This window comes from Nelusetta ayraudi, unplaced genomic scaffold (assembly GCF_046127955.1).
Source record: "Nelusetta ayraudi isolate G7.1 ecotype Tasmania unplaced genomic scaffold, CSIRO-AGI_Nayr_v1 ptg000026l, whole genome shotgun sequence".
Classification (NCBI taxonomy): domain Eukaryota; kingdom Metazoa; phylum Chordata; class Actinopteri; order Tetraodontiformes; family Monacanthidae; genus Nelusetta; species Nelusetta ayraudi.
Window position 1 is genome coordinate 1639220 of NW_027466076.1, and position 19368 is coordinate 1658587.

The 19368-nt window shown below is 48.9% G+C and overlaps 4 protein-coding genes across 6 annotated transcripts; 2 read left to right on the plus strand and 2 right to left on the minus strand.

The window, feature by feature from the left end:
• Positions 1-1353: 1353 nt before the first annotated feature.
• On the minus strand, positions 1354-4655 carry LOC142890065 (chemokine-like protein TAFA-5). 3 transcript variants are annotated; one of them, XM_076028832.1, is made up of 4 exons: positions 4546-4655; positions 3770-3919; positions 2963-3090; positions 1354-2598 (listed from the first exon to the last, which is right to left on the minus strand). In XM_076028832.1, exons 1-4 carry the CDS (start codon positions 4607-4609, stop codon positions 2443-2445), a joined length of 498 nt encoding a protein of 165 aa, XP_075884947.1. In that variant the 5' UTR covers positions 4610-4655; the 3' UTR covers positions 1354-2442. The 3 variants fall into 3 exon arrangements, with proteins under 3 accessions (XP_075884947.1, XP_075884949.1, XP_075884948.1); XM_076028834.1 differs by having other exon boundaries at positions 2469-2610; XM_076028833.1 differs by having other exon boundaries at positions 2469-3090.
• A 1026-nt stretch (positions 4656-5681) lies between these two features.
• Positions 5682-7809, plus strand: LOC142890069 (protein PML-like). Its single transcript, XM_076028839.1, has 2 exons — positions 5682-5945; positions 7100-7809. Exons 1-2 carry the CDS (start codon positions 5882-5884, stop codon positions 7720-7722), a joined length of 687 nt encoding a protein of 228 aa, XP_075884954.1. The 5' UTR covers positions 5682-5881; the 3' UTR covers positions 7723-7809.
• A 388-nt stretch (positions 7810-8197) lies between these two features.
• Positions 8198-14050, minus strand: mpi (mannose phosphate isomerase). Its single transcript, XM_076028837.1, has 9 exons — positions 13911-14050; positions 12443-12635; positions 11853-11980; positions 10841-11041; positions 10459-10600; positions 10192-10371; positions 9736-9909; positions 9346-9554; positions 8198-9122 (listed from the first exon to the last, which is right to left on the minus strand). The coding sequence occupies exons 2-9, from the start codon at positions 12456-12458 to the stop codon at positions 8904-8906; spliced, it is 1269 nt and encodes a 422-aa protein (XP_075884952.1). The 5' UTR covers positions 12459-12635; positions 13911-14050; the 3' UTR covers positions 8198-8903.
• A 4-nt stretch (positions 14051-14054) lies between these two features.
• Positions 14055-18741, plus strand: scamp2 (secretory carrier membrane protein 2). Its single transcript, XM_076028838.1, has 9 exons — positions 14055-14188; positions 15920-15991; positions 16069-16140; positions 16375-16489; positions 16805-16933; positions 17033-17192; positions 17273-17374; positions 17517-17634; positions 17732-18741. The coding sequence occupies exons 1-9, from the start codon at positions 14129-14131 to the stop codon at positions 17867-17869; spliced, it is 966 nt and encodes a 321-aa protein (XP_075884953.1). The 5' UTR covers positions 14055-14128; the 3' UTR covers positions 17870-18741.
• The last annotated feature ends 627 nt before the right edge of the window (positions 18742-19368 follow it).

Consider the following 19368-nt stretch of genomic DNA (forward strand, 5'->3'; position numbering starts at 1 on the left):
TTATCAAAAAACAAAACGAAAAACCGTGGTGATGTTGAGGACAGTCCCGAACGTTTTCTCCACTGCAAGTACGAAATAAACGGCGCCCCATAAAACACAACAGCAAGAGAAAAGCGTTGCAAATACTCCAAACAAAACAGAAGTTCTTCAGGCCACTAGGGGCAGTCGGAGTTTGGCTAATGTTGGGAGAGATGGAATGAAAAGGTGGGTTTAAATTGAGTCTTTTTTTTTTAAACACTTGGCTGTAATCTTGTACAATATTATTGAGCAACAGATTGACGTAACCAATGTTAGCTGGCTAGAGACTTCTTTGGTCAAGTACCCTGAGTGGCCTGGCATGCATCCGTTTAGTTAAAAAATAATAGTAAAGTCTAACAGAAATGAGAAAGAAGTCACACAAGTTTAATCTGCTGTTATTTCAAATTTTCTCTTCCACATCAAGGCTTTTCATCAGGCTAGTAGCAGCTTGCGCAACACCAAGCTAGCTAGCCAATACAGGACTAAAGGACTCTCAACAAAATCCTTATCAGTGCTGTTTTCGTTAGCGCCTCTTTGCGTGTTTTTTTTTTTTTTAATTCAGGCCTTCAATTCTTAGCGTTTCCTGCTAGCCTACAAGCACCGGAGGGAACCTTAACTTGTCCCATTGCATAAACCATATGAAAGTCTCATTGTTTAGTCTTCCGCCATCTGTGCTGAAAACTACAGAAGTGAATTCCGTCACTGGCTAAAATAAGAGCCGCTGTGTTGCCTTTAGCATGTCCGTCCAGGTTTGTGTGCTTTTGGAAAGTGTTACGTCCGTGTGCCACTGTTGGAACTAAAGTTTTAGCCAGATAAGATAATAAGAAAAACTTCCGCTTTGAATTGCACGCAGGCGTGTCTCTTCATGTCGAATCTGAAGGTGTATTTTTACAGTTTTTCCTGCCCAGCGTGGCGGCGGCGGCCGTTAGCTTGGCTTAGCGCTCAACCAAACATTTGCTTCATGTCCGGCCACCGCCGGCTAATTGGACCTCCGGAGGAATAATGAGGCGACTCGATGAAAGAAACGTGGATTTTTGGCTTCACCAACAGACATCACTTTTCTTTCTTTTCTGAGCTTCAGACGGTGGCGTTTTGCCGGCGCCACCGGACGAACCGTCTGGTCCCACAAAACTTTTCCTGATCTTCAGTGAAACCAAAAAACTCTTGCTGCAACGTAGCGGCGGCCGGTCTGATGCTTTTCGTTTTTTTAATTTAGCACAGTACAAACCATTGAATGATTTATCATTTAAAATCTTAAGATCTTGTTGTTGTTGTTGTGCTGAAAACATCTTTTGAAGTCGTCTAAACGTTAAAATATAAACAAGACACGTTGAACTGTTAGCTACAGAAAGTGTCTTGTAATACCACCGTTTACCACTAGAGGCGTTGAACACAGCCGTACGTTTTGAGTTTTAACAAGACTCAGAAGACAGGCAGCGACACTCACTGCGTTTCATTTCGTGAAACGTCATTTTCACAGAAATCGGTTTCATTCAGCGACGCTTTGAGAGAGAAAAACATGAATATAATTTTGTTAAGTATTTATACTTTTAAATTAGTAATTTTATGAATACTGCTCTTATTTCACTCTAAAGCTTCAAATTATTTTTTTAAGAGTGAAGACCTGGAACAAAAGAAATAATTATCGTAAACAAAACACCTTTTCAGAACAGAAAAGAGAATCAAGGATAAAAACTCATAAATAATAAATTGACTAATAATAAAAACATGACAAAAAAGTTTCGGATAAGGTCACTGAAAAGTGAAATACATTAAAATCATATTCCAGGAGAAAGCTTTGGTAAAATTCAGATGTTCATCGTGTTTATAAATAAACAAAATTAAACGTCGACCCAATGTTTCCTTAAATCTTTGCTGCTCTTGTTTCGTTTAAGTGAAAATTCCCCCGTTACTACTGACAGGAAGTGCAGCTTTCTCCATGCAGGCGTTTCCCGGGAGGCCAATGCTGGCGCTGCAGTCGGTCGTGATCACGTAACTTCAAACCCAGAACATTCCTGCTGCCAAGGTTTGGAATATTCTATGCCACTAGGTGTCGCTGAGGAGGAAACTTTGATTCCGATTCGCAACATTTGTTGATGTAAAACATGTGACCTCAGACCAGCCAGCTGACTAAAGCTAACTTCCTGTCAGCAGGTAGGGATGGAGGAGATGGGGAGAAGGCGGTGCTAATAATGTTGCTGTTTGCTGCGGTTCAGAGATGAGCTGATTCCATTCGATGGAGTTTGTCCGGTTACCGTGACAACTGTCTGCTTCATGCCTCAGCAGCGCCCTCTGTCCTCACCCGGACCGACTCCGCTCACTTCCTCTTGAGGTTTCTTGTGTCTCCCACAGGCCAAAGCCCATTGGTGGGCCACCAGTAGGCCATGGCCCTTCAACGACCTCACACTTGGAGGTTCCGCGAGATCACTGTCGCTCCACCCTCCCTCTCCCAGTCAGTACTTGCAGTGCAGGGCTTCCTTCATGGACAGAACAGGTAGCAGGAAGTCCTGAGCACCAGGCCATCTGTAGCATCAAACTCCGCCCCCAATACGGAGCAGAAGAGTTTTTCATTTGCCACTGCTGTCAGGTGACCTCAAGGACAGAAACACAGAGAAAATCTTAGCCAATCAGAGACCAGAGAAGCAAAAAACTGGGACACACTGGGCTGATGGGAAATGCAGTTTGACATTTCCACATTTTCAGGTCCCCCTTGTGGCTGGACGCAGTGTGATTCAAACCTTGTCCGATTCACATTACTGGATGGAGCGTGACTTAAAATGTTAGCTTTAGCTTAACCTAAATATCTATTGTGAAATTAGCCCGACTAGCCTTTTTTTCTGTCTCTGTTCTAAGCTAACTATGCCCTGGCTGTGCCACTGATTGGTTTGTACCGACCACATGCTAACACAGAAGCTAATGCTCGCCCGGCCAACTGCTCCCTCACCGTGGTGGTCTTGACCCGGCCCCCCCGGTGCGTGCAGGTCCAGCCTGAGTGGTTGACCAGCAGGTGGCAGCCTTCGCCCTCCAAACACGGAGTCATATCACACCACTGTCGTGACTGAACGATCAGCACTGGGGGGGGGGGCGACACAGAAGAGAGACAGGAAGAGAGACAGGTGAGAGGTGGGCATGTCCTTAATTCATCCACCTGTCACAGTGAATAACGCCCCACACTGGCCCCACATGCCACTGTATGAGTTTGGCCGTCCCATACCAGGCTGACCGGGGCCACTGTGTAAATGGAAGAGATGCCCTGGTTGGTGAGTTTTAAAAAATTCTAGATCTAGATAATCTAGAATGGGCAAGAAAAGATAGAGGGTGCATCTTCAGGATTAAGATTATGGATGAGGTTAGGATTGAGATTACAACCAAGATTAAGATTGATATTATGATTAATATGAGAACCAAGTTGAATTGACTTTAGATTCAATGACCTAAATTTCCACCAAAAGCGTCTGTGTCGGGAAATCACTCCGTACAGTCTCACACCAAACGCATTTCCGAGCGGGGCGTCTCGCGTGGCGACTCGATCAGTTCGCACAAGGATCGCTAGATTGCACGACAACCCAGCTGGTTTCACGTGTATTCAAAGAAAACAACAGTGAAACAAAACTCTTTAGCCCGGCTTAACTGTGTCTCAAGTATCGCTTTGTATAAAAAAGAAAAAATAATAGTAAACCAAACTGGGCCTCAGTCCTCTTGGACGCCAAGCCTCCTGGACCCCACAAGTCCAAAATAGCTGATCCCTTACCTTCCACGCAGGCCGGCCGGGCCCGGCTGGTCCCGGCGATCTGGCCCTTCCTGCAGGCGCAGCGAGCCGTCTGCCAGGCCACCGTCCTCTGGGGCCGGCTGCTGTCCCGGTCCAGGGCAACAATCTCACACGACCCTGCTACCAGCTGACCTGAGGGACACCAGGGTCATGTGACCAATAGTCAGAGGCCTCATGGCTGTGGCTGGAACCCTGACCCCGAACCCTAGAAGCCTTTGTCAAAGACAAAGTGTACTGTGGCTCCTCCCACGACACAACCGTCAGACAAATGTCAAGTGTGACGTGAACAAGGCTCAACATCTCAGTCTGCTTCTGAGAGAATGTAAGAGGTTGATCATCACCATTCAGAATGTAAAACTTCTCAATCCAGAGGTGACAACATGAACCATACATATTCACACAGTATTCATTATTCCTACTTTCTGCATTACTGGTGGACATGAGTTGAAACCAGATTTTCAATAATTGATCTGAACAAGAATTTGTGTTTGCAGTCAACAAAGGGAAGGAAGGGTAGGACATCAGTCATCTATTAATTTTCCAACGGCATGACTGTCCTCCGCTCCATGGGCTGGAGAATAATATAATATAATATAATATAATATAATATAAAAAAAACAAGATTTAAAAATTAATAGATTAAAAATGTAGAAATTAGTCATAACTGTATCAAATATATTTTCTAAGAAATCACACAAAAAAACTCTAATTTCATAATTTCACACACACACACACACACACACACACACACATGGTACCTTGGATGAGGAGGCTGTGGAACAGCAGCAGCAGCAGCAGAGCGATCCACCGGAGCAGCAGCATGAGGGTCCAGAGAGGAGAGACACTCAGTGGGACGGAGCCTCTCACTGCACTGCATCCAGGAGGAGGGGGGGGGGGAGGAGGAGAAAGGGGGCAGAGGAGGAGGAGTAGAGGGTGGGGCATCTCCTGGCAGAAGTTCCTCAGTGTCCCGCTGCTGCTACAGCTGAAGGTCTTCAGGCTCCTCCTAGCGCAACAATTCAGGGAAACACACCAGAGAATATGAGAGACAGAGCAACAGTGGAGGAGCAAGAGGACATCAGACCCTCTCGTGTTCCCCTCCTTTGTGACATCACTGCCAGCACATGTTGATACCCGCCCCATCTTTAAGTAAATATCAACTGATGAATCATATTCTTTGTGGAGAAAGAGAGACAGCGAGTGAGACAGAGAGAGAGCGAGAAAGTGTTTCAAAGCTGACAAAATTTTAAAAAAGGCTGTTGAGAATCCAGACTCCTCTTGAGAACTGCAGGGGGCGCTCTGTCAACTCAGCCATGCTGCTGCTGCTGCTGCTGGCAGCTGAGGTGAGCAACCGCAAGATCAGGAGGTCAAACAGAAACCACTTGTTGGAAGGTTCTAGTTGGTGTGTGTTGTGACCTAGCCGGCGCTTGTTTCATGGTTTTGTGAACTTGCGTGTATTGCTGTTGTTCTTGTTGTATTTGGCGGACCACCAGGCCGCACTCTTGACTTTTGGAAGTGACTCACCAAGGCAAACTGCAGCAGGGGCTGAAGTGAAGCCAGTCTGTGGGGCTGATCCCCTCCCATGGCCCAGATTTGTGTTATCAGTTTGAGATAAAGAAAGAACAGTTTGAAATAAGAGGGAAAAGCGGATCTCAAGATGATCCAGCAGTGGCAGATCAGACAAGTGATGTCACATTAACGAGACTTCTGAATCCCACCGAAGATCATCCAAAGGCTGTGAAAGCAGTCCTTGAGTTCTATCCGTAGGATTACTCTCGTAAAGATGGAACGACGTGCAGTCTATGGCTGACCTGTGGGAGGCAGCAATGAGCCGCAAGGCATCGAGTCTGCCGGAAACGACAAGAAGAAGAAGAAGAAGAAGAAGAACATGGGGCGGGGGGGTTTGTTTTTTTTGACATGGCCATCCGGGCCTGATCGGGTCGGGAGGTGTGAGCCACAGAAAACACTTTAAACCCCATCCAGGGACGATATTTCCCCGACACCATCATGTCGTCACCTTCGGCGATTCCCGCCGTGTTTCCGGTCCCTCCACCAGGACGCCGTGGATCTGACTTGACAGGCCAGAAGTGACTCGAGATGCAGAACTGTGGGACAGTTGACTCGCCGCTGGTTTTCTTTGACCTGGAGACAACTGGACTCGGTAGTTCTCCGGTTTTTACACAAAAAATATATCTTGGCTTCTTATCAGCCTCGTCTAAGGAGCGATGGAAGCGAACGTTCGGGATCAGCAGCGTGTTTACTAACTCCTTTTGCTCGCTGAAAACTTATTAGAAACTGATTTATGTCCCACTGGACATTGTTGACTTATTTCATCGCCATCCCCACTTGTTGCCATAAAACTTTTAATTAGTCAAAAGTATGTTTTTGACGTTGAATGAATCGCCGACACAGCTCTTGCAAACAAATGCAACATACTCTAATTTGAACGTTTTGATCAATAACAACACTGTGATGTGAACCAGTGGGAACCATTTTTGTTGGAATCTGTTGATAGGGATTTTGTGCCGAGGTGCAGACCGTGCAGTAGGTATGTGTGTCTGTCGGTCTGACTCACGCCACCCAGCAGCATCCGGTATGGAAGCCCATTGTTTTGAAATGTGAGTTGCTGGCTAGTTTCTGGCGTCGGGTTACTGCCACATTATTCATTCGTTCATTCATTTTCCATACCCGCTTAGTCCCGAGCTCAGGGTCAGGGGGGTCTGCTGGAGCCTCTCCCAGCTGTCATAGGGCGAAGGCAGGGTGACACCCTGGACAAGTCGCCAGTTCATCACAGGGCCACATCGAAACAAACAACCATTCACACTCGCATGCACACCTACGGACAATTTAGAGTGTTCAATTGACCTCACATGCATGTTTTTGGACTGTGGGAGGAAGCCGGAGAACCTGGAGAGAACCCACGCACACACAGGGAGAACATGCAAGCCCCACTCCCACATTATTCAGCCCCATATAGCATGAACAGTAGCGTCACCTCCCATCATACCTACTCAAATGATGCGCCAGGACACGTCAACCAATCAGAATGAGTTTAGACGTCACTCTGCTCCTGTAAAACTCTTTTCTGGGGATTTTCTGGCCTCTGTACGTGGTTTAGAAAGATTGAAAGTCCAGACATCAAAGTCTACAATCATAAGATTTATTGTGAACTGTTTCAGGTCTGCAGTGCCTTGATTGTACTGCATGGTGAAAATAATCGCCATGCCACCATTTTGCGAGTCTGGTATCCAGTTCTTATCATACATTCATAGTGTGTATCTGGTAAGCTGCTGACTTCCTGCTTCCTCTCTCCAGGTCGGGGCTGTGAGATTGTCCAGCTGGCTGCAGTGAGTGGTGGACACTCCCTCAACCTGTACGTCCTCCCTCGGAATCGGATGCAGCCCAGTGCGGCCCGGGTGACAGGCTTCCGGGTCCACAGCCACAGGCTGTACCTCCACCGGCAGCTGGTCCTCACCAACTCCCTGCGGGAGGTCCTGCTCTCCTTCATCGCTTTCCTTCAGATGATGGGGTGCCCCCTAGTGGTCGGCCACAACATCAGGCGCTTCGACTGCCCCCTGCTGGCCAGGGCCCTGGACAAGCTGGACCTCAGGACAGAGTTTGAGTCCTCGGTTTCAGGCTGTGTGGACACGCTGCCGCTGGCCCGGGAGATGCTGAGGGGCCGCGGCCTGACGAGCTTCCGCCAGGAGCACCTGGTCCGGGAGCTGCTGGGGCTGGACTACAAGGCCCATGATGCCCTGCAGGACGTGCGCGCGCTGCAGAGTCTGTACAATGAGCTGCAGCCCACAGCGGAGATGGTCTGCAGACACAGGTTCTCCATGCGCGTCGTGGAAACAAGACCTGCTGCTGAACACACAACAGCGCCCTCCGGGGGTGGCAGTGAGGGTGTAAAGAAGGAAGTTCATCAAGTTTTAAAATAATGGATGAAAAACCTTTGCCGCTCTTTTCACCTGAATTTCTATTTTTCAATAATTTATGTTTTGCAATAAAAGTCATAAAAGATTTCAGACGTCGGTTGGAGTTCTGTAGTTGAACCACGGGAAATGCCTATGGGTTCTTCAGGTTAAAGGTGAAGTCCCACTGATTGTCACATCCCGAAGGACGCGAAATATGTTCTCCGGTTGACATATGGCGCCCCCACCTGGATAGTGACGGGGGAGACAGGAGGTGAAGCGGCATCGAAGCTGGCTTAGCAGAGGTGCGTATGTTGTCAGACTGTATTCATTTAGACGTTACAGCGACTAGTTTGATCTCGGAGGTCCTCTACTGGTACTGACGGGTATTGCAAGCCAACTTGTTGCTCTCCAGTAGATTTTTGGGAAAGGTTGATGCTGCTGTTGGAACATTTCTGCTGCTAGTTGATGTCTTAGAAAGGGAAGAGAAACAGCCAGGAGCTCAGTTTTAGTCCGTTTTATTCATTCAATAAATCAAGTTTTATTTGTACAGCCCAAGATTCCAGGGTTAATCAATCCTCTAAATCAATTCCACAGCATCATCAAAACTCCAGAAATATTTAAATGCTAAATAATTTAAAAACAGCGTCGTCAGGCAGTGTGCGATGTCCTGAACCAACAGTGTTCAAACTAAAGATTAGAAAGGTTAAAAAAGACAAAGCTGACCTCAGACCACATTGATTCTACAGCAACACTGAGGGGTGTTTTTTTTTTTTCTTTCTTCCCAAGCACCTATTAACATGTAGACGCCTTCAATTCCACTTCCTGTTTAGAGTTCAGAGCAACATGCAGACAGTTCATCCAGCCGTTGGTCCTCCAGGAGAAAAACTCCATGCACGGCACACTCGCCGATAAATGACGTATTTATCAACTGGTACAAACAAAGTCATGCAAAAAAACAGCCAGAAATAGACGTGAAAATTTCCCAAAATGCTTTAAAAAAGTTCACTTGTGCAAACAGTTGAAACCAGTATAAGGATTTATCCCCATCACTTCTTCACCCTACATTACGCCAGCATGCGCTGCTCACACAACCTCAGTACGCACACACACAGATCCCTGCTACTGTCCTTGTGGTAAAACAGGAAGTGGCTGCGGGACAAAAGCGGTGCGGCTCGGCAGGACGCGCCCACACCACCATGCCCCGTCTACAACAGGCAGCAGGCTCGGAACATGGTCATCCCCGCCTGGGACGAGACCTGTAGAGAGACGCTCTCATTGGCCGACACGAAGAGCACGGTGCCACGCCTCAGCGTGACATCAGAGAGGGCGGCGGCCGAGGTGGCCATGGCGTCGCCCTCGACCACCAGCAGGATGCTGGCGCTGTCGAGCGGCGCCACTGTGTAGAGCTCCATGGAGGCCGGGACCTAGGTGTAAGGGGACATTCTGTTAGCATTAGCATTAGCAGTACCAGCCATGGTGCAGCACGTCGCCATGGTTATTGACACATACAGATTTACCACCTTTGACCTTAAAAAGTTCATGTTCAACTTTAACGGTCACAAACTTCAGTGTCTGAAACTCTCCACATGGGGCAGCGCTGAGCAGCGCAGGGCGGGTGTGCAGTGCCCACAACATCCCGGAACGCACCTGTATCCTCATGACGGTGAAGTCCGGCACCGGGGGGTCGTAGAGGAAGACGCAGGGGTCGGCGGCATCCTGCACGCACGGGAAGATCTTGGAGGCGGCAGGGGCGGGGCTATAGTTCAGCATGTCGCACAGCGTGTTGACGTCGATGTACTTGGGCGTGAGGCCCGCCCGGACCGTGTTGTCAGAGCACGCCATGCATTCCACACAGTCTGCACGCCGGGGACACAAGGGCACGTGTATATGTATATGTATATGTATATGTATATGTGTGGGTAGAGACAGACAGACAGACAGATAGACAGATAGATAGACAGATAGACAGATAGATAGATAGATAGATAGATAGATAGATAGATAGATAGATAGATAGGGTACTGTGCTGTGTCTGACCTCCGTACAGGTAGGCATGAGGTTCGCTGGCCCCCAGGAACATGGCCTGTCCAGGCTCCAGGACCATGTGGTTCAGGAAGTAGATGGAGAAGCAGCCGATGTCCCCGGGATACTGCGAGTGGAGGCGGAGCAACAGGACGCCGTTGCTGCCAGACACGTCCCTCCCTGCCGCACCTGCAGGATCAGATTAAGAGAGAGAGAGAGAAAGAAAGACCTTCAGGAAGAGAGGCCGTCAGCAGAGGGCGCCCTGCCTCCTCTGACCAGTCGTCTCTCCTATGTTCTGTTTGAAGAGTGAGGACGGCGGCGACCTGATGGTGAAACCAGGTCCTGGTACTGTACACCAGGAGTTAGACAAAGCCTTGTGTAAACACACTGGTGTCAGCCAATCAGGTGTGGCGTGACATGGGGTGGGTGTGTGTGTGTGTGTGTGTGTGTGTGCGCGCGCGCGCTGCTCACCCTCCTCGGTGACCCTCTTGACCAGCATGTTGAGCTGGTCCACAAACACCTTCTTCTCGCAGGTCATCATCCTGGCGAAGCACTTTTTCAGGACCCGGCTGGTCTGGACCGCATCTCCCAGACTGCACTGCAGCTCCTCCACCGCCTCCTTCCCCACCAGGGCACGGAACTCTGGGACGGCTGGTTAGACAAACACACGTGGCGGCGTGAGTAGATCCTCCAACAGGCTCTGGATAGACCTGGAACCTCACAGGGTTCCGGACTCACCCCTGAGGAAGCCCAGGATCTCCTCCACCGGCCTGAAGCCACACAGACCCTGGAAGCGGGTCAGAGCGATGGCCATCTCCGGCTTGTGGTTGTTGTCGGGGTAGTGTTCTGGGAACTGGGCGTGCAGCCGAGCGGCTAGCTCCTGGATGGAGAGGAGTGGGGGAGGCGTCAGTGATCACCATCACAAGATCACCATCACAACCCCCTTGCGCCACCGTGTCAACAGATCTTAGATCAGCACAGACTAATATTATCTATAAACACAGCAGCAAAAACACTCCTCCATTATACATTTAAGTCCCTTTAAAAGTTAAAATAATCTGTTAAGTGTTGCCGCACCTTGTGTTGTTGTCGTCGTGCATGTGCGTGTGGTGCTACTCACCCTGCTGGGGTGAGCCTGGATGGAAAGCGCCGTGTTGACCGACAGCACCTTGAAGAGGAAGGGCAGCTGGCCGTGGAAGGTGTCCTTGACCTTGGCGCCCAGGCACGCGGGGCAGCTGGCGATCCACTGGCTCAGCGTGGTCTGGGCGATGCGGTTGTCTTTGATCTGGGCGTCGCCCTTCGGGTGCGTGCCCATCCACAGCTGGAGGAGACAGAGGACAGTGAAGAGCGAGTCAGGCAGGTGTTCCTCCACACACCTGGCCACTACAAGTGGGGAGTAACTAAGTGCTAATACGTTGTTACTGTACTTGAGTAGACTTTTCAGGTAGCTTTTTAAATATTTTTTACTTTTACTCTATGTTTGTTTACATTTGTAAACAAACATCTGTACTTTGGACTCCTCACATTGGAAAAATCCACTAGTTACTTTTGTGTCTGTGGATTCTAATGTTGTTGCTTGAAGTGGAGCTATTTGAACTCTCACTTTTCAGTATGTTGTCAGCAGTGAAAAACAATTATTACAATTATCATTGTTATTAAAAGTGTCGACATTCAATAATACCTCACTGGTCAGAACCATTAATGATTACAGTTTGGTTGTGCTGCAGTTGAAAAAGAAAAACACTATAGCATTAAGAGTAGCAAAGATGATCATGTTCATGTTCATGAAGACCTCTGACCTCCTGTCACTAGTTTTTACTTTTGGTAAAATTAACAAGTAATCGTTAATGGCAAAAAAATAAATAAATACATTTTTAAAAATTACACATGTATTGGTACTTTCACTGTTGTGCAGAATGTGGATATTTTCTCCACCTCTGCTATTCATACAGCAACGTGTTGGCTCTGTGCTGACACACACAGGGGTTGTCGTGACCTTCAGGGTCAAACTCCTGGGAGTAGCTGAGTCTAAATAAAGTTTCCTGGCTGTCCTCCAGAACACTGGGGGCCCTGAACGCACCACAGAGCGGCATTGTAACCAGACTGGACTAAACCACCTGAGGGACCCTCACCTCAGCATAGGGCCTCCCCTCGTCGATGACGGCCAGCGGGTCTCCGCCGACCACCAGTTGGGCCACCTCGCTGTCGGAGCCCACCTTGCCCCAGGCGTAGTTCTGCACGGCGCAGGTCAGCGGGAACACTGCGAGAAGGAGTCAATCACTGACGGCCAACACTCACTGACTCAACTAACTCACTCATCAGGGGTCTGAACATCCTGCTGGGACCCGGAGAGACACCACCCATCGGGGACTCGGTCGGAACCCGGCACCACACCGGGGCCGTAGCCCCTACCAGCGGCTGACGGTCCCGGTGGAGTTCGGAGCCTCGGTTCTCACAGGCCGAATGGGCCCACTGGTCCGGGCCGAACTACGGGCTAATCATACTGTGACGTCACAGCAACCAGCCGCATTCGGGTCAATCTTTCAGAGACTGGCAGGTGCAGTAGAGATGTAGCGAACACCGTCCCCGGAGTCATGTCCGGTGTAATTTTGCGTCAATTGACGGTCGAGTAGCAAGCTAAGCTAGGCTAAACTCGTTAGGTAGCTGTGGTTTATCGCTAAAAAGAGATGCTTTCAAGACAAGCGGGAGAGATTCTGCTCACCTCTCACTTCCTCCATGACGGCGACGTCGGCTGTCAGACCGCTGCTGACGTCACCAAGCCGGCCAATATTTTTTATAGGCCTGATGACGTAGCACCAGAGGCGGGACTGGCGCTGAGGCTGTGCGGAGATTGAACCGGAAGCATGTCCACAGTGAACAGGAAGCCAGCGGTGTCTTCCTGTTTTCAATGTGAACTGAAGAATGATCATTTTAGTGCGATTTACCTTTTTTGATACAGCTAATTATTTTATTGGTAAAATTACACATTCACAGAAGCAAAGTGCATCGAAGTAAATCTCATTGTATGTACATCGCCAGTTTTTTCAGTCTTTTCTTTCAATAACTAAAGTGATGCAGCATCACAACAAGAAGAGTTAGAACAAAAAGACCTTGGTAACGGTTCAGTTACGTATTTTTCATGTGTTCCTGTGCATTTATATTTGTTTTATGTATTGATGTTGTTTGACACGTCCTCTTGCATTCTGTGTGTGTGTCTGTGTGAGGGTCAGACTATACAGAGGATTTAAATGTTTTTCATTCCAGGTTTACTGTTCCAACCTCCATCAAATTATTTAACAATACTGCTTGAGGTTGAAAATTTCACAATATTTGTTTGTGGTGCTTTTATTATGGTAATCTTTTAGCATGTGATGTGGATGTATGGTGTATGTAAGTGAAATATGTAATATTATGGGGCATGTGCAAAACTGTTAAGTAAATGTAGGGATGGGATGGCTGGCGATGAATTGCTTGTTGTCATTTTCCCTTAAGCGAGACAATAAAGTTTTTTGTACAACTTTTTAATTTTTGCAGAACTATCAAACCAATTGGTTCTCTCATTGATGGCAAATGACATTATTTTTACTTATTACTTCAGTGTATTTCAGAGCCAGTAATTTCTTACTTTGTCTTGAGTAAAGTTGAATCAGTATGTGGTGATTTGTCAGTCAGCAGCAGTGATGTTGGATGATAAAGGAATCCTCATTGACACTGACTTGATTATAGAAGTAAGTTTATTCTAAAAGAAGTCAAGCATTGATCAGGCACCGGTCCACCTGAGGGAGCTCTCTTAGCCAATGTGGACAACTCCAAAGATATAGCTCCAACACCACAGGTATAGAGCTAATGAATAGATGCTCATTGTTTTTGAGAGAACATACATAACTGCCTCAGAATAAATAGGGTTAATGGTCACATGGGAAATGTTTGCATGGGGATGATCATGGGGCTGCATACAAGCACTTACTTCAGATTAACCTTTCTTTCTGCGTTCAACAGGAGGGTGACCCTTTGGTACAAACTACTTAATTTAAATGTACTACATTAGTATTATTTCCGTTTCCGTATACGACGGCTCCTAACCTTTGTCACAAAATGTTTCAGACATAAGTACTTTTGCTTTTACCACTGTTTAACTGTTTAACACTGTCGCCATTTCTGTAAATAAGTCGCATGGTCTGTGTTTCTACCTCTTCACTCTATCGCCGTCATGTCGTCACGCTGTTGACACTTGGCGGCGCCCTCCGCTCCGCGTCACCGCGGCCAGCTCAGCTGCACGCCTTTTCCTGAGAGGCTGCGACGCGCATGCGTACTAAACTTTGCGAAATCGAGGAAGTTGGCCACAGACCGTCGACGGACGAAACCAGCAGGCGTCACGGCGGAGTTTGCAGAGCCGCTTCCCGACGCCATGTCAGACTTCGATGTTAACCCGTTCGTGGAGGCCGCCAGCGACAACAACCCCTTCAATGTAATAACTCTTCTCAATTCTTCTTCTTTTTCTTCCTCCTCACGTAGCGCGCGGAGGAGGAGAGGGTGGGGGTGGGCGACCAGGAAGTTTTCTGGCCGCGGCCAGGAAACTTGTTGGGCGGGGTTCGGGGGCGGGGCTTGCACCTGATAACTCGAGTGTCATTCGATACTGGCTGACAGATTGACAATATTCGAGCCAATCGGCGAGTCGTTTCTTGAAAAGTGGGCGGGGCTCGCTGAGGAGCTAGCTTGCTACAGGAAGTCAAGGTTTGTGAGTCTGAGCTAAGTGAGCCACGTTCGCGCGGGTTAAGCGCGGAGCCTTAGCCCGGTTCCAGTGGCTAACCACACTAACTGACTGTGTCAATGAATCCCACCGGAACTCGGTGTTTATTCGGCTAGTTTCCGGGTGTCTATGCGGAGTCGAGAGAGGCCTAGGGCTCTCACTGACTCACTGACGACGCACCTTGGACCTTTCACACGGATCTCCAATCATCTGTGTTGTTTCCAAGGCCAAAAACAGTTCAGTGACTTTGGCTGCTGTTGGATCCAGCTGCCGGCTGGGTAGGCAGGGTTTCTCCTGGTACTGGTAGAAAATAAAAACATACCATAAAGATCGATTCTAGTAAAGAAAAAAATAAACAGAACTTAAGGATCTTCATTCCCCCTGCTGGAGAATCGCCCTTAGAGTCTGTTCTTCAGATTAATCTGGGTCATTGAACGCCTCACTTGCAGTCCAACAATTTTTGACTAGGTAATTCTGCAGTGTGACGTCATAGACGTTAGAGAAGGCGTGAGATACGTTCAAGACATCAAGGATCTCTCTTATATGGTGGAAGTGTACTGTCTTCAGTGTGTGTGTGTCTCTTGATGACATCAGGAGAGGCATTGTAAATGTGAGGGCATCCAGGTTGGTCTGCTGGGTGGAGACCAGCTGAACACACAAGTGTGTGTCACACTGCTTTGTGTTGTGTATAGTGGGTAGTGAATCTGTCGGCAGTATTTGATTCATCCTTCACTCACATCTGGGGCGGGGTAAGAGGTCAGATCAGAGGAGTGAGTCCATGGTTTGTGGAGGAGGCGTGCGCACGGTGCTGCGTCTCAGGTGTTTGTGTGTGTGCGTGCGTGTGTGTGTGTGTGTGTGTGTTGAAACAGCTGCCTGTGTGCGACTGGCTGCAGGTTTTTGCGTGTTTTGTTTTCATCTGAAACACACCTGCAGATGTGTCCGATGAGTCACAGCCAGATGTTAGATCACATGACCCCAGGGGCACGTGTCCTCTTATCAGCGGTTCTTCTTTGCCAAAACTCAGTGTCAATCAACTGATGGACACAACGCCTCTGCCCCGTAATTACCAGCAATCCTCTCTGTCTGGAACCTGAAGAGTTGCTCTATCGGGCTGCTGGATCTGTGCTCTGATTGGCTGAGGGATGGCGTGATGGATGCCAATAAAGTTCTTTATTAAAAACTGAGGTGTCTGTGTGTCTGTGCCCGCGTGCGTGCGTGCACGCGCGCGTTTGTGTCTGAGCTACAGGAAACTGATCAAAAAAACAGGAAGTGCACTTGCTGTAGTCATTGACACTGACACACAATCGCATACGCACACATCAGCCGATCAGCCGCCCTCCGCCTTCACTTTCACCCCAACATGATGGTGGTGGTGGGAGGCGGTCTTGTGTGCTGTGGCGCCACCGTGTGCTCACTCATTCAAACCTCTCTGCTCTTCTTCTCTTCCAGGACCCTTCCGTCACCCAGGTGACCAACTCCAATGTGGATCCCGTGGACCAGTACAACCCCTTCCCTCCATCGGTAAGTCATGTGACTTAGCCCCGCCCCCTCCTCAGCTCCTGCTCCCTTGATGTTCTCCCTCCTCTCGACTCCTGCAGGATGGCCTGGCCACCAACACCAGCCCCTACCAGCCGGCGGTCCTGCAGCCGTCTACTGAACCCAGTCCGCAGGTAACACCCAACACCTCCCTCCTCCCCTGCTTGGCTCCACTTACATTCAAGCCCTGCCCCCATTCCGCCCCCTAAGGAAATCTTGTCAAAGCCTAGAAATCAGACTGAAGAAGCAGGAGACTGGTTTGCTTCATCGTGTGTGTGTGTGTGTGTGTGTGTGTGTGTGTGTGTGTGTGTGTGTGTGTGTGTGTGTGTGTGTGTGTGTGTGTGTGTGTGTGTGTGTGTGTGTCGCAGGCGACAGCAGCAGTGGCGCAGGCTGAACTGCTGAAGCAGCAGGAGGAGCTGGAGAGAAAGGCAGCTGAGCTGGACCGCCGGGAGCAGCAGCTGCAGACTCGCCAGGCCTCCTCAGGTCAGGTGACGCCGGGTGTCATGTGACAGTGGAACAGTTGCTCTTGTTGCTTGATGAAAAGCTGTTCAAGGTCCCACAGAGTTACCAGACTGGTCCGCCTTCACTGCACCTGGTGCTAAAACCTTCTGGAGGCCTGCAAATTGCCTTTCTGTGATGTCACAAAGGGCATTGACAAGTGCCAGGTGTTTGCTGTGCCCTGTGAAACCTTCCTGACCTCCCTCCGAAGCCCCCTGACCTCATCTCTGACCTACCGGTTCCCTCCCTGAATCCATGACCTCCTGACCTCATGACCTCTGTGTCTCTGGCCCCCCTCAGGTAGAGAGAACAACTGGCCTCCTCTGCCCAAGAGTTTTCCCATCAGGCCCTGTTTCTACCAGGACTTCTCAGAGGAGATCCCTCCACAGTACCAGAGGGTCTGCAAGATGATGTACTACCTGTGGATGAGTGAGTTCCTCTGGGCCTGAGGGCTGCAGGAGCAGGCTGAAGGTGGTGGTGGTGTCGTTTGACCTCCCTGTGCTGACGACCTTCTGCTGTGGTTTGCAGTGAACTGTGTGACGCTGTTCCTCAACCTTCTGGCCTGTCTGGCCTTCTTCATCAAAGACAGTGGTCAGGGAGTGGGCTTTGGCCTGTCCATCCTCTGGCTCATCCTCTTCAGCCCCTGCTCCTTCCTCTGCTGGTACCGGCCCGTCTACAAGGCCTTCAAGTGAGAACACGGCACCAACACCATCACAGGAGCGTCAATCGGGAACCTTCAGACTGAAATCTCCTGATCTCCTGTTTCAGGTCCGACAACTCCGTCAGCTTCTTCTTCTTCTTCTTCGTCTTCTTCTGCCAAGTGGTCATCTTCATCATCCAGGCCGTCGGCATCCCCAACTGGGGCAACAGGTGTGTCCAGGCCCCTCCCACCACCACCACCCCCCCCTCCCCACCCTCCCAGTCTGCCACCGCTGACCACTGTGTGTGTGTGTGTGTGTGTGTGTGTGTGTGTGTGTGTGTGTGTGTGTGTGTGTGTGTGTGTGTGTGTCAGTGGCTGGATCACGGCCTTCACCAGCCTTCACCAGGACACTGCGGTGGGCGGGATCATGATAATGGTGGCCATTCTCTTCACCTTCTGTGCCGTGCTGTCCGTCATCCTGCTCAAGATGGTGAGTTAGCCCTTAGCCTTCCCCACCGCTAGCTAGCTTAGCACGTTAGCTCGTGCACACACCTGACCCCAAATACCGTGTGTGTGTGTGTGTCCAGGTCCACGGGCTGTACCGCCGCACCGGCGCCAGCTTCCAGAAAGCCCAGCAGGAGTTCTCACAGGGCGTCTTCACCAGCAACACCTTCCAGACGGCGGCGTCCTCGGCGGCGCAGAGCGCTCTGCAGAGAAACAACTGAAGGGGGCGCCGATGTGCACGCCGGTCGGGACGGGCCGGGGGTCTGCATGTTGTCAGGTGTCACCAGGAAGGAGGGCGGGGGGAGAACTAAACAGCAAGTGGGACCCGATGACACAGAGACCTCTGCTCTCCTCTCACACACACCACCAGCGCGCGCGCCATTATTCCCCCTGGTGGTCACTCTTCTCACAGCCAGACAAATGGTTGAGGGTTAAAGGGTGAATCCACCAGGTGCATTGTGGGTAGAGAGTGTGAGTGAAGTTAACTGAGGGCTTCTGACTGGTTGTGTTGATGTGTGTGCGCACACATGTTTTGGCCTCGCTCTTCAGTGTGTGTGAGAGAAATGCTGTAATATAATGTTTCCAGTCTCCAACATTTCTTATTTCCCCTGTGTGTGTGTGTGTGTGTGTGTGTGTGTGTGTGTGTGTGTGTGTGTGTGTGTGTGTGTGTGTGTGCGCTACTTGATGCTCCTAATCTGTGTCCCCCAGATTGATCGTTGATCAGCTCTGAAAGATGGATCTGATCTCCATCTTTGGGTTTTTTGCTCATGAAGAAGCAGGTGCAGGTCCTCGAGGCTGATGGATGAACGTTAGCTGGTTGATGAGACCTTCTCACGTTCTCCCCGAGTCTTTTCTGAACCGGTCGGGCGGTCGGCCAGAACAGCTTCTAAATTATTTCTGCTGATGTTTGTACATGTTTCCTGTGTTTGACAAATGTTGTGTTTAAGAACATGATTTACTGTTTCTAGAAGAAAATGTGCCAATGTACTTAATCTGTAGGATGGTCAGGGGAGCGATCGCAGGTTTGATCGTTTTGTGCCTTTTTCATATAGAATCCAGCGTCTGATTAAAGGCTTTGCTTTGATTAACCTCAGTTTGATTTGTTTTTGAGCTTCAGAAAAAGACGGAATCATATATTCTTTTTTTTTTTTCTTTTTTTTTAAATATGAATCATTTATTTAAAAATAAATCAGCAATTTGATTAATCTTTAGAATTTTATTTGAAAATCTTTAAGGTAGAATATATCACATTTTCTACGTAGAGTCTCGAACTTGGACTCGAATTGACCTTCTGATTTCAAAACGGAAATCAGAGGGCTTGTGTTTCTTATCAGGTCAGTGAAGCTGTTCCAGTATTTAAGACTGGCAGTGGTGGTGTAATGTTTAAACATAAGGTGTTCATCATTAACAGAGTTTGTGGTAAAAGAATTTCTCTGCGAGCATGATTCATATCTGAAAGTCAGTACAGATGCAGATTGCGTTTCTTCACAAAACCTGTAAAGTACATAATTTTGTTGTTGCTGAGATCCAGCAAACCAGGAACAAAAAGGCTGGAGAACACGTGTGAGACAAGTTCCCATGGAGGGGAGGCAAAGTTCATTATCATCTTCCCAAAGAAGAGAATAAAAAACACCTCAAATTTGTATTTTGAAAAGACACCTTCTAAACACGAACCTGGAACGCCGAATCAGACCGAGACGGACAAAAAAAAACACAAAAG